Source organism: Trichechus manatus, unplaced genomic scaffold (genome assembly GCF_000243295.1).
Source record: "Trichechus manatus latirostris isolate Lorelei unplaced genomic scaffold, TriManLat1.0 scaffold00096, whole genome shotgun sequence".
NCBI classification, from domain to species: domain Eukaryota; kingdom Metazoa; phylum Chordata; class Mammalia; order Sirenia; family Trichechidae; genus Trichechus; species Trichechus manatus.
The window spans coordinates 10,248,329-10,262,402 of NW_004444032.1; the positions used below are offsets into that span (position 1 = coordinate 10,248,329).

General features: G+C 38.0%; 1 protein-coding gene across 4 annotated transcripts in view; it reads left to right on the plus strand.

The window, feature by feature from the left end:
• SRPK2 (SRSF protein kinase 2) overlaps positions 1-14,074 on the plus strand; it is a 166,067-nt gene that overhangs the window by 110,720 nt on the left and 41,273 nt on the right. For all 4 annotated transcript variants that reach the window (XM_023737073.1, XM_023737074.1, XM_004382613.2 and 1 more), the window contains exons 6-7: positions 2,103-2,209; positions 13,856-14,021. In XM_023737073.1, the coding sequence (XP_023592841.1) occupies positions 2,103-2,209; positions 13,856-14,021 (273 nt within the window). The remainder of the gene's footprint in view (positions 1-2,102; positions 2,210-13,855; positions 14,022-14,074) is intronic.

A 14,074-nucleotide genomic window follows, 5' to 3' on the forward strand; every position in this document is an offset into this window, starting at 1 on the left:
CCCCAGACACTACTCACCAAGGTAGAATGTAGAACATTGTCTTTATAAACTGTGTTATGCCAATTGAGCTAGATGTTCCCCGAGACCATGATCCCCAGAGCCCTCCGCGCTTGACTGGGCTGCTTTTAAGTTGTTCAGGTACTTGTTAGTTTTTGGGAAGCTCAGGAGAAGGTGTTTGGGGACTGTGCAAAGGACCTTGACTTATCCTTATCTCCTGCCTGGGGTCTTGCTAAACGGCGGTCTAGAGAGGGAATATGACAGAGAAAAATAGCCTAAGACCCACAGCTCAGCTCGGAGCTGACAGCACAAGGGGAGAGAAGAGACAGTGCCTTTAGATTCCAGAATGCTTTTTCCAATTTTCATGTTATTTTCTTTGAGATAGTCCTTTATATGCATGGGCTAGGCAATACCTTCATTTTCCAAAATTCTGGAATATTGGGCTGTTTCTTCAGAGCCATGTGACTAATTACTGGTAGGGGTGTGTCTAGAGCCAGGGTCTTTTGGCTTCTTCTTGAACTTTTGCTCTTTCCTTTAGATCATGTTTGGAACAGACCAGACATTTTGATATTTGACCTTCTCAAGCTCCCAAAGCCAGAACAAGGTCTTTTCCTAGCTTTATCCCCAGAATATTTAGAATTTCTGCATCAACTAGGTCATGATCCCTTAGGAAAGCATTCTTCTTACACCCTGTATGTTTGTGAAGTTTTTCTATTTCTCTAGAGATTAGACTGAAGGAAAATGAAGAGCATCAGTGACTGCTGATATCACCTCAGCCTTTGCTTCAGGGTCATTTCTGCTAACTGCTGAGTGCATTTTTCCCTCTTGATAGACAGAAGATAGAGTTGGCTTTCCTCTGCCTCTGCTTCTCCAAATGAGCCTGTTTGTTTAGGGGCAGGACAGCTCCTCCTCTTGTCTCAGATCTGCAGGGGCAGTTCCTTAAGACAGTTTCTTTGGGGAAACCACCTGATTTGTAGGTAAATGGAGGTTTTTTTTTTTTCCTTTTTAAATATATATGTATATATACACACACATACATTCTAGTGGCTATTTTTACTGTTAAATAAAGTGCTAAGTATCTATCATAGTCCAAATTTGTCATTGCTTTGAGAAGACTTTGGTTATATTTTAGAAAGAAACTTTTAGAATATCTCTGCATAGGTCTATAGTGCATAATTTCTTCCACAGTATAGAAACATTTTTGTTATTTTTGTTAAAACAATTTAAAGCAACAGTTATTTTGATAATATGGTAGATCCAGCTGTTGTTGTAAAAAATATTAAATTGACTGACCTTCTTTGATACTAAAGCCAACTATAAGCTCCCAGGTGTGAACAAAATATTCTGAGTTTCAGAGCCATTTTAAATCTTCATTTATGAATGACATGCATATATTTGTGTGATGAATTTTGGTCGACCATAGTAATAGAGGTTCCGTAGTTGACTCAAATTTCTATTTAAAAAAAAAAAAATCCAGATTCTTGAGATTTCTTTATTACAGATTAGTCTTAATGCCACTTCTTAAATTGCAATCATATATTCTTAAAAGCTGCCTAAAGTATTAAGTTTAGATAGGTCTTCAATGTCTTTGGTATATTTCTATTTTATACAGTGTTTTAAAGTGATCTATCAAATAGAAATTCAGGCAGGCACTTAAGACACTTGAGTTCTTTATGTTTTTTGCTTACCAATTCCTGTGAGGTTTCAGTCTTGCTCATTTTCATTAAGACTGATTCTCAAAGGGGGGAGTGTAAGAGCACAGATAAATGTGAGACCGAGTCATGGCTCTGCCACCTGGACTGAGGAACTTAGGCAAGTTCTTTAAACTTGCTGAGCTTTACTCTCCTCATTTCTACAGTGGGGATAATTATATACTTTCCTAAGTTTGGTAGGAGTACGTGTTTAAAACATTTGACACACGATAAGCACTTACTAAATGTTAGTTGTTTTTATTTAGATGAGACATGGTGAATGAGTGCTTAGTATTCTTGATACTGTTGATGCTACGTTTTATAAAGAAAATTTTTTTTTTGCAAGTTAACACAATGATAACTGCTTTCAGCAACTGCATCACTGCAGTAAACAGATCCTTAACCCTGTCCTAGATGTCTGCATGGTTTTCGAAGTGCTTGGCCATCATCTCCTTAAGTGGATCATCAAGTCCAACTACCAAGGTCTCCCAGTGCGTTGTGTAAAGAGTATCATTCGTCAGGTAAGGCTTATCAGGGGGATCTCCCCCCACCAATACCTAACTGGCTAGCCTTTCAACCTGAATTTGTCTTTTTTTTTTTTAATTATTGTGTAACATTTTGATCTCTTATTCAGTTAACTTTGTATTGTTTTACTGATGCGCCATTCTGTGTTGTAAAGGGTGTAAAATGTAAATGCCAGGTATACATTTCTTTTGACATATTGATCTTTTTAAAGGTAAGTGATATGGTATAATCAAATTATTTGGCCAATATTAATCCTGTAAAATATACTGCTTAGTTCCTTAGGAAATAACTCAGAAGAATAATTTATTGTGTTTATTTACTGTTCCTAACTATTCTTTGATGGAGGGTAAATCAAAGATGACTTAAGAAATGTTCAGGTTATATAGGAAGTATTGTATTAGGTTTATACTTTGTTCACTTGCTTTGCCAGAAGAAAACTCTTAGCTCTAGCCAAATTATTGAAGTATGCATACATGGAAGATCTCCTTTTAATTAGAAGTGTTTACCAGATTCAGTTTTCTGCATGGTATATACCAGTCTGTATTCCACATGTTTTCTATAGCCTAAGTTACATAAGTTGCAGGTATGACTGATTCTGGATTATGGATAATTCTGTAGGGTAGGTAATGTACCAAGGAAGTTGCTTGGTTTGCTTGAAAAGAAGACTAGGTGGTTTGGGGGTCCTTCCTCTGCCCCAGGTGCAGAGCTTAAGGTTAACCTGCCCAAAGGCTTAAAAAACAGACCTGGGTTCAGAATTCTTAAATAGGTTTAAATAGGAAAAGAATTAGAGAATGAATCACAATTAAAGAATTGTGAATTCAAGGAACGGGTGCCTAAAAAGAACCTTCCTAACAAGTGTAGATCATATGTATTTGCACACGTTTACGTGAATCGGTTTTAAACCCATTTATAAACATTTTAAGCTTAAATTTATGTAGTAAAAGCAATCCTAGACTTTGCTGTTGAAATTGAGTGTACATGACTTTGTTTAGTCAGCTTGTGTGCTCCTCTCTTCATTTACCTTTTGCTCCTTTGTACTACAGGTTGACTGCTTGTCTTCTGATTTTATAGATGTTAGTTGAGAAAGGGGTGCTGGAGCCCAAAAGGACCCTGAATTGACTCACACATTAAGATGCTGTACTTGTCGTACATAATAGTATATGTTAGGTATCAATACATGCCTAGTATAGATATATTTGTGACTAGCTGAAACTGGCTTTTGTTTAATAATGTATCTGTTTCTCTTTTAGATTTAGATGGTAGCCGTTTCATGCATTATTATGACATAGGCTAAGATCTCAAGAAAAAGCAATATTTTTTCTTTAATGTGGAAGACATGTGGTGAGGGGGAAATTAGACATGTTTATTGGAGTTATTCTATTCCCAAATGACATTTAGTATTTGTAGCTATTAATGGCAACTCTAAACTCTTTAAAAAATAATAATTTGGTAAAACTTTGAAGGAAACTCTTATCTGATAAATCCTGAAAATATCAAAGGTTTTACATAACTTAGCAAAAGGTAAATAATTTGAGAAAGACCAGCTTGTGCGTATTTCATGTAGGTTCTATTGCTCCCTTGAACCTGTACTTCAGAAATGGCTGCTGTTGCCATAGGTGACTGACCCGTCACCACTCTTCAGGCTTGGCAGTTTAAGAAGGTGAAGATTAGCAGATAAACCATCTGTATTTATTTACATTCCGGAGGGGGGAAACAAAATCTAATCTTTCTTAGTAAGTGAAGTAGTCTATAAATCAAAAGATGAAAGTCTTAGAGTTTTATGGAACCCTAATACATACTTGCTGAATGAACAAATTGTTTAATGAATATGTTACCCTCACTGAAATCCACGTGCCCTGTCCTTTGGAGACTGATAAAAAGTTTTGTAAGGTTTTATTGTCCCAAAATAATTTCAGTCAAGGTGGAATTTTGGTTAGGTTATGTGATCTGCATTTAGCTTTTGTATGCAATGTTAATAGAAGCTTTTGGGCATTGTTGGGTTTTTTCATTTGTTTTTTAAAATATGAACCAATCTTTGTTTTTATTTAAGAAAAATATGGAATCTGGATTGTTTTTTTCTAAACTTAGAACTTGCAATATAGCACATTGTTTAAGAAGTTACATCTCAGTTAATAATCTACATACCTAAATTTACCTTCATTCCCTTTGATTCAGCCTACAGTATTTTAGATTTTAGGTAGTACTGGGGAAGTCCTTTATTAATGAACCTATTTAATTAGATCATTTCCCACAACAAGACAGGGTAGGCTAACTTGCCTAATGTTCTTTCACTATATGGCCTCTTTCTACTTAGAAGTAATCACGTTTCAGTCAGCTTTGTTGCTCTTTCACTTGCCATGCTTCTCCAGTCACCCAGCCCCTGGTCTCTCCTGTGCCTGTTGTTTTACTCATGATGTTCTTTTCGTTTCCAATGCCATCATCCTTATTTCAGGCCCTCATCACTTCCAGCCAGTACCTTTTCATGAGCTTGTCCATACTCACCCTGCTTCCAGCCCATCCTATTCCAGTTCCTTATTCCAGTTTAGTCTTCTTTCCATTGCCATTTGCTTTCCTAAGTAAAACCTTACTTTAATCATTTATATTCCCTGTTTAGAACCTTTAGTAACTTCCCATTGCCTATTGCCTAAAGCTTAAAAGTTCTTGGCTTCATGAAGCAATAAAGTAGTTAAGGGCTTGGGTTTCAAAGCCAGATATACCACACTTCAGCTAAAGGGCTTTTGCCAAGTTACTTAACCTCCATAAGCCACAGTTTCATCACAAAATGGAAATAAGAGTGGTACCTTCCTCGTTGTTAGGTGCTGTGGAGTCAGTTCCAACTCATAGCAACCCAGTGTACAAGAGAATGAAACACTGCCTGGTCCTGCACCATCCTCACAATCGTTATGCTTGAGCCCATTGTTGGCAGCCACTGTGTCAGTCCATTTCGTTGAGGGTCTTCTTTTCTTTCGCTGACCGTCTACTTTAGCAAGCATGATGTCCTTCTCCAGGGACTGGTTCCTCCTGATAACATGTCCAAAGTATGTGAGATGTAGTCTCACCTTCCTTGCTCCTAAGGAGCATTCTGGTCGTACTTTTTCTAAGACAGATCTGTTCGTACTTTTGGCAGTCCAAGATATACTCAATATTCTTCGCCAACAGCATAATTTAAAGGTGGTTTTTCCTGGGTCTTATTCATCATCCAGCTTTCACAAGCATATGAGGCAATTGAAAACACCATGGCTCGGGTCAGGTGTACCTTAGTCTTTAAGGTGACCTCTTTGCTCTTCAACACTTTAAAAAGGTCTGTTGCAGCAGATTTGCCCAATGCAATGTGTTGTTTGATTTCTTGACTGCTGCTTCCATGGGTTTTGATTGTGGATCCAAGTAAAATGAAACCTTGGACAACTTCACTCTTTTCTCCATTTATCATGATCTTGCTTATTGGTCCAGTTGTGAGGATTTTTATTTTTTTTATGTTGAGGTGTAATCCATACTGAAGGCTGTGGTCTTTGATCTGCATCAGTAAGTGCTTCAAGTCTTCTTCACTTTCAGCAGACAAGGTTGTGTCGTCTGTATATCGCAGGTTGTTAATGAATCTCATTAGATTGTTGTAAAGGTGTAAAGAGATCTACTACTACTACTTCTGCTACTACTACCAGCAAATATTTATTCAAAGCTTTCTTAAATATTAGGCACAATTCTAAGTACTTGCATGTTTTAATTTATTGAGTCCTCACAACAAACCCATGAAATATTCTCCTGATTTTATGTGAGAATAAGTTGAGAAGTTAAATAACTTGCCCCTAGTCTGGAAGTAACTTAAACTAATAAGCAGTGGAGCAGGAATTCAAACCCAGGTAATCTTGAGCTCATGTGTATTCCATTTTGCCAAGCAGCATATATGTTTAGAATTGTTCTGGGCCTGTGTCCAATGAAACTTAGATTACTGTTATTCCCATGATCCTGTATTCTACTGGTGCCAGTCAGTATTTTCCCTTACAGACCTTGGGTTCAGCTCAACCCTGGCACTATTGGCATTTGGGCCAGATAATTCGTTGTTGTGAGAGGCTGTCCTGTGCACTATATGATGTTTAGCAACATCCCTGGACTCTACCCACTAAATGTTAGTAGCATTCCCCTCCCCCAGTTGTGACAACTAAAAATGTCTCCTAACTGTCACATGTCACCTAGGGGACAAAAGCGCCTCTGGCGGGGAACCCTTGGAATAAGGGAAAGTACAAGTTACATGCTTTGGTGACAGATTTAATTTCAAATTCTAGCTTTGGCATTTACCACTTTTTGACCCTGATCCGAACAGGCCTCTTGAGAGCTTGTTTCCTCATTTGTAAAATAGTGATAATGCCTAATTTTTTTGTGGAAATTGACAGTGAGGGGCTACTTATAAAACATCCAGCAGAGATACTAGCACAAACCACCCACTGTGTCTCCCCAACTCCATTGTGAGCACCTCGGAGTTAAGGATGATGTATTATGAATTACGTGTCCTTTTCTGTCTTCTTGCATATATTAGGTAGTCAAGAAATACTTTTGATTGGTTGTCTTTTCTTAAATGAAAAAAGAAATATATTCTCCCCTTATTCCTTACAAACTGGCTGCCTTTTTTGTGATTCGAAGGGCTCACAGATGAATGTTACCACTTGTTCATTTTCCGAAGGTAGTAAATTAAAACAGTCGTTTTCACAGGGTTTCCTGTATGCTGTCATCACCCCTTTGATAAGTTCCTTTTGTCCTCATTTAGCTGTGGTGACCTTGTGGTGGGTCAGAGAAGGGCCTTCCAGGGGTCTTCTGGTGATGGCTCTGAGGAAGCTGTGTGCAGCCAGCCCCATGCCCTCTGCTCTGTCCTTAAGCATGGAGTTTTCCCCCCTCCCCCTCCAGCTTTCATTTCTTTCAGCTTCATTGAGGTGTATTTTTTTGTCCAGCTTCATTTCTAACACTGAAAAAAGAAAAAAGGTATTTGTGGTGGCATTTTTTTTGTGGTACATTAAGAGAGATACCATAGGTGATAGTTTCTTTAAAAGCTGTGTGCTTCTCTTGGGTGATGCAAAATGATTAAGTGCTGGACTACTAGCTGACAGATTGGCTGTTCGAACCCACTCAGAGGTACCTCCGAAGACAGGCCTGGTGATCTAAGGTCACAGCTTTGAAAACGCTATGGAGCAATTCTATTCTGCACACGTGGGGTTGCCATGATTCGTAATCCACTTGACAGCAGTTAACAAGAATAACTCTTTAAAAGTGGTTTGACTTTGTTGCGTAATTGAAAGGGTATCAAGATAGCATTTTACTCTTTAAAACTCTGTAGTTTAGTTCATTGCCCTTTCTCAGAAAACTTGTAAGGAAGTAACTGCTTGGCATTAGTCAAATGAAGCTTGCTAGGGGCAAGTCTCTGATTTTGGTGACTTTACTACAATAGTGGAAAAACTAGCAGTTATAGTTTAAAGTCCCTGATTTCACTCTTTCTGTTGTCATTATTGTAACTAACATTTATTACACTCTCTCAGGCACTCGCTGTTTTAGTGTTTTATGTGCATTATGCCCTTTAGTCCTCGTCACCACCCTGTGAGCCCACGGGTATTATTATCCCCCGTCTCTAGAGGTGTTGCACAGAGAGGATAAAAAAACTTTCCCAGGGCCACACGGTTAGTGAGGTGGAGTCAGGATTTGTATCCAGGTGGTCTAACTCCAGAATCCATCCTCTTAACTGCAAGGTGTAGTGTGAAATGTCACATAGAAGGACTTGGTAGCATTTTAAATTCTAACAAGTCTTTGTGAAAAGTGTGCATTCATGCCTATGTTTGTGGTAAGTGGTTTTTCTTGTGCCTTAATAGTAGAGTTGGCAGTCAGATTCTTTTTAAAGCATTAAATTTTATGAAAAAGGTAATTTGTATTATGTTCTGCGCTGTTTGTATGAATGGGATCTTTAAACCCAATGCTTTTCCAGACCCATGATCTTTGGGGTGGTGGATTGTAGAGGCATACCAAAGGCGTGGGGATGCCCTGGCAGGTCTGCTCTTCTGTTATCAGTGATTGACTTTATTCTACACTTAGTATTTACTTACCATTTAAATTTTTCAGTGATCCTAGTTATCATTGAATTCATTATGATCAAGCCAGTATTGTTCAGTATTTAGATCAGAAGAGTAACGAATTGGTAAACATTTTTATATTATTGGATTTGTTCATCCTGGTAGGACATATGATTCTCTGCTTACTTGGAATTCTCCTGCTCAGAAAGTTGGGTCCCTAACTCAGAAATACGGTGAAATGGCTCCCATGTAATCAGATTTTCCAACTCATAATTTAGTGCCATCTAAATGCTAGACATAATAGCTTTGTCTTTCTTCCTGGCTGCATTTGGAAGAATGGCTGCTGAATTTTCTCATTAATTCTTACTGGTTAGTGAGAGTTAGAAAGAACAAGAAGCTTAAGACTTTTCTGGACAATGTGGATAAGGATGTTACCCACTGAAATTTTTGTCTGAGCATGTGTCTTGTTCCTGTGTTCTTTTATTCTAACAGGTATTTCCCATAACTTCTCCATTCAATTTAACAACACGGTTTTCAGAAGCAGTTTATAGTGTTTACCTCATGTCTTTTTTAGTAGGAAAAGAAATCCTGTGGGAGCTTGAGCTTTTCTAGTAGGAAATTTCATGTGCCTCGACTTGAGCAGTCTCTCTAATGTTTTCCTCCACGCCCACCAGTACTTAATATCTAAATTAACGACTCCTGCGCAGGGCCAGCCTCCTCCCCTCTGCCAGCCCTTCTGGCTGCAGACTTGGCTCTCCCTTGGTACTTCATTAGCGAGCTGTTACCACAAAATAAGAGGCAGGCAATATCTCATCTCTCTGTGTCCTTTGTTCAGGTGTGGGAAGAAGAAGTCCCCACATTGGTCCAATGTTAGAACATAATTTAGAGAGCTGCTCTCATTCTGTTTTTCTTTGCAGCTTGGAATTTTTAGGGAAGCTTAGCTCTACGGGTGGTGAGCAGGGTCAGGGAGACAGCCTTCCAGAGAAATCTCAGCATTACGTTTGACTTAGACCTCCTTTTATCTGCAAGATTATAGGACCTATTTTGAGAAGGTCGTGGTGGAGAGGAGCCAGGTTTATGTTGTTAATATCAGTAATGAGTAATATCTTATGTGGATCATAGGTCTATAGAAAGAAACCTTAGAGATTCTTTTGGCCACCAAGCCCATATTTAATACATGAATTTGAGGTTCAGAGAAGGGAAGGGATTTGCTCTGAGCTACAGTGAAACCAGAGCCCTGGGGTAGCGGTTAAGAGCTCTTCTGCTAACCAAAAGATCAGCAGTTCAAATCCACCAGCTGCTCCTTAGAAACCCTATGGGGCAGTTCTTCTCTGTTCTGTAGGGTCGCTATGAGTTGGAATCGACTCCACTGAAATGCATTTGGTTTGTTATATAGCGAAACCAGTTTTTGTTGAATCGGTTCTGACTCATGGCAACTCCGTGTGTGTCAGAGTAGAATTGTGTTCCACAGGGTTTTTAATGACTGAGTTTTTGGAAGTAGATTGCCAGGCCTTTTTTCAAGGCATCTCTGGGTGGACTCTTAACTTCCAACTTCCAGTTATCACCTGATGAGCATGTAAACTGTTTGCACCAGCCAAAGACTCTGAACCATGGCTGGGGACTTCTAACTCCCAGTCCTGGACTCTGCCTTCACTTCTGCACTGCTGCTGAAATCTAAGTAAGTCTGATTTCACATGGACAACACTGGTATCTGCTCCTGAAATGTGTCATCTGGCTCCTCTGAGTGGATCCTTGACAGCCCTTGTCCCTGACCCATCTGTGGTTAGATTGAGCTCAGCTTTTGTTGCAGCTGTAGCCTTGAGCAGGTGACAGCCAATAGATCTCTGCAGCCTCTGCTGCCTCCTGCTGCTGAGGTCGAGGACGGTTTTTAGGCCAGAGAGACAAACATACTATTTGACAAGTGAAGGCAACAGAGGAAAAAATCAGTAAAGACTCCTTTTTAACTCCGTTTCTCAGATTCTCAAGGGGAGCTCTATCCTTGGCCATGAAGCTTTGATTTTTTTTGCATCATCACAGTTGTGCACAAATGGTCATAAAATTGCCCATCTGTGTTGGTTGATTCTGTGTGTTTTATTGTCTTAAACTTCACTGGATGAGAACAGAAATGCTATTTTTGAAAATCAAACCATTCTTCTTAGCTACAGCTAAAGATCATGATTTTATTTTTTTGTAGCCCAGAATTAAAAGAAATTACAGAATCAGAGTGTTATTGGTAGATGTATCACAGAAGTTACCAAGTCACAACCTGTTTGTATTAGAGATGAGAAAACTGAGACTCAGAGAAGTTTAATAAGCAGTTTAGCAAAGTTATTTCATCAGTTTCAATCCAGATCTTGTTAGTTCAGCTCTGTCATTTATTTTGAGCCTACTGTGTACTAGATCTCGTTTTGTGGATTTTCCATAGATGCTTTCTAATTCATACATATTTCTGTGTGATACGTTTTCTCGCTTTTGTAGACATGAAACTCGAAGCTCAGAGAGCTTAAGTAACTTGCCTAGGGATAACACAGTGAATGAATGGTTGAACAGGATTTAAGAAGGTTACTTGAGTCCTGAGTTCATGCTTTTATGACTGTTTTCGTTAATGATTTGCATTATCTTAATTAACTTACTAATTTGTCTCACTGGTGAAGCCTTTACCTTGTGGTTATTGTAAGATAGTATAAAAACAGTGTTTCTTAAGGAAAATTAGCCCAGTTGAATGCAGTGACCAGTATTTTTAAATCCAGAGCCTTGAATTCTTACTGAGAACATTTTGCCCTTCTGAGCACATCACTGGGAAGGTGTATTAACACATTTGGATACTATATAGCCTTCCACACAGTAAAACAACCCTGGATCTATGAAAGAGTTCAGGTAGGAAGGTAAGGACAACTTGTACATGAGAGGGTGGTCAAAATTATCTTCTTAGAAAGATACTGACATTTTTACCTCAAGTTAATATATGAGATCATTGAAATGAAATTTCAGTTGGAATAAGTCTGAACTTTAGAATTTCTTAAAAATCAACTGACAGAAAAATTTTGTTTCTTTGACTCTACAGGCCAGAAATCATCAGTGTGCTTGTCCATTAATTTCTTCTCAGGATCTCTCTTGTCCAGATAGAAAAACTCTACATACTCGCTTTTCTCCAGGAAGATGCATGAGTGTCACTGAATAATATACGGGCCCACTAGATTGTGTTCCCTTTTTAACTTTATTCTTTATGGAAATATGTAATATCTTTCTGACTATTGGTTTTTTGACATTATGAACATAATTTAAATGTATTCTAATTACAGTATTATCTAAAACATTAAGTATTAATTCTAGGGTAAAAAGTCAAAAGTCTTTCCTCCTCTTATCCTAGTTTTTCCGGTTTTACTGTACTTACTAGGAACTCTTAAATATCTCATTAAGTCATACTTGCTGTGCCCATAGCTCATCTTGTTTCTTTTTGGCCAATCCCTTCTCTCCTTCTTCATACTCCCCCACATGGGACAGTAAGCTCCATGAGGATTGTAAATACCATGAAGATAGGAACGTTGTTTATTGCCATATAGTATATCAAACACCTAAAGTAGTATGTGGCCTGTTACAGACACTCAACTGATGCTTGTTCAATGAATGCATGTAAAGCAGTTCTTAAGGCAAAGTTATTTTAAATGAGAATAGGGATTTTGGTCCTGTTTCAGAGAGAGGTCTTTCTGTTTTATTTTTCCTTTCTAAAATCGCTGTCCCCTTCCACTTCCTAATGCTGTGTTCTCTTCTAAGGTGGTTTCGCCAGATCCTCAGGGTAGACAGAAGCATTGGGTTTTTGCTGGGAACTTTCCAGTGTTGGATGATCTTACATTTTTTCCATTTGTCTTTTTCATACTTCCTTGTCTGTTATGGACAGGGTGCCTGAATGACTTAAAATGAATGATGATGCTTATTAAATTCATTTGAACATAAGGAGTTTTAAATATATGGGAACATAATTTGTGTTTTTTACAATTATTTTTTTTATGGAAAAAATTGTAAGAATTTCTTTCCAGTGGATATAATTCCAGTAAAACATTGGCCTTGCATTTATGTCACTGGCACGCTGTAAGCCTGTTTTTTTTACATGTGATAAGCACATGAATACTTTGGTTCAGCTGTTTCTTTTAGTGCACTGCTGTGTGTTGTCTGGATACTTGGGCTATTTTCTTTTGATTTAAAGTAAATTTTTTTTCTGCAGTATGAACAATATATGTACATATATCCCCTGATGTTACCTTTGAGCTAAATCAATAGATTGGCTCATAAAATAAAGAATATTACCAGTGAGTACAGTGCACCTTTAAAAAATCATCTATATGAGACCAAATGATCAACAGTTAAAGCAAAGATGAAAGGGTGAGGGAACAGGGAAACCAGATAACTGGAAATGAAATATCCAGAATGGAATTAATGAGAATGTTGACACATTTTTAAAAATGTAACCAGTGTCACTGAACAATTTGTCTAGTAATTGTTAAATAGGAACCTAATTTGCTGTGTAAACTTCCACCAAAATCACAGTAAAATATTATTTTTTAAAAATGTGTGTACAGAATATGTAATCAGGGGAATGCAGATCAAAACCCCAATAAGATACCACTTCACTCCTACTAGGCTGGCTAAAGTAAAAAAAAACAGAGAATAAGTGTTGTTGGGGATGTGGAGAAATTAGGACCCTCATAATTGCTGTGAACCCTCATAATTGCTGTGGGGAATGGAAAATGATGTAGCCACTTTGGAATAGAGTTTGACAGTTCATCAAAAAGTTAAACACAGAGTTACCGTATCACCTAGCAGTTCCATTCCTAGGTATATATACCCAAGAGAAATAAAAATGTAGTCCACACAAAAACTTGTACATGAATGTTTATAGCAGCATTATTCATAAAAGCCAAAAAGTAGAAACTACACAAATGTCTGTCAGTTGAATGGGTCAGCAAAATGTGTTGTGTTCGTACAATAGAATATTATTTGGCAGTATTATTTGTGTAGTACTGACACATGCTACAACATGTATGAACCTTGAAAACATTATGCCCACCACAAAAGACCACATTATATGATTCTGTTTATATAACATGTCCAGAATCAGCAAATCTATAGAGACAAAGTAGATTGGTGGTTACTTAGGGCTGGAGGTGTTGGAGGGGAAATGAGAGATGACTGCTAATGGGTATGGGGTTTCCTTTTGGGGCATTGAAAATGTACTAAAATTAGTGATGATGGTTGCACATCTGAATATACTGAAAACTGTTGAATTGTACACTTTAAAAGGTGAATTGTATGGTATGTGAAATATATCTCAATAATGTCATTACAAAAATGTACATATATAAATATGTTTGTTTGTATGAGCATAAATTGTCTATGGAATGATATGCTTTAGTTGCTTGTGGGAAGGGGAGCTGGATTCCTTTGGAAGCAGAGGTGAGGGGTTGATTTTTACTAAATACCCTTTTGTTATCTTGAATTTTGTGCCATGTGATCGTATTACCTTTTTTATGAATAGGTAAAAGTTAAGTAATAAAGGTATTAATAGCTCATGTCCTCTCTTGATTTTACTGTGATCAGGTCCTTCAAGGTTTAGATTATCTACACAGTAAATGCAAGATCATTCATACTGACATAAAGCCAGAAAACATCTTGATGTGTGTGGACGATGCATATGTGAGAAGGATGGCCGCTGAGGCCACGGAGTGGCAGAAAGCAGGTGCTCCTCCTCCGTCTGGGTCTGCAGGTGAGAGAGCTGAGCCAGCAGCTTCTTTCTGTCTGTTTGGAGGCATTGAGAAC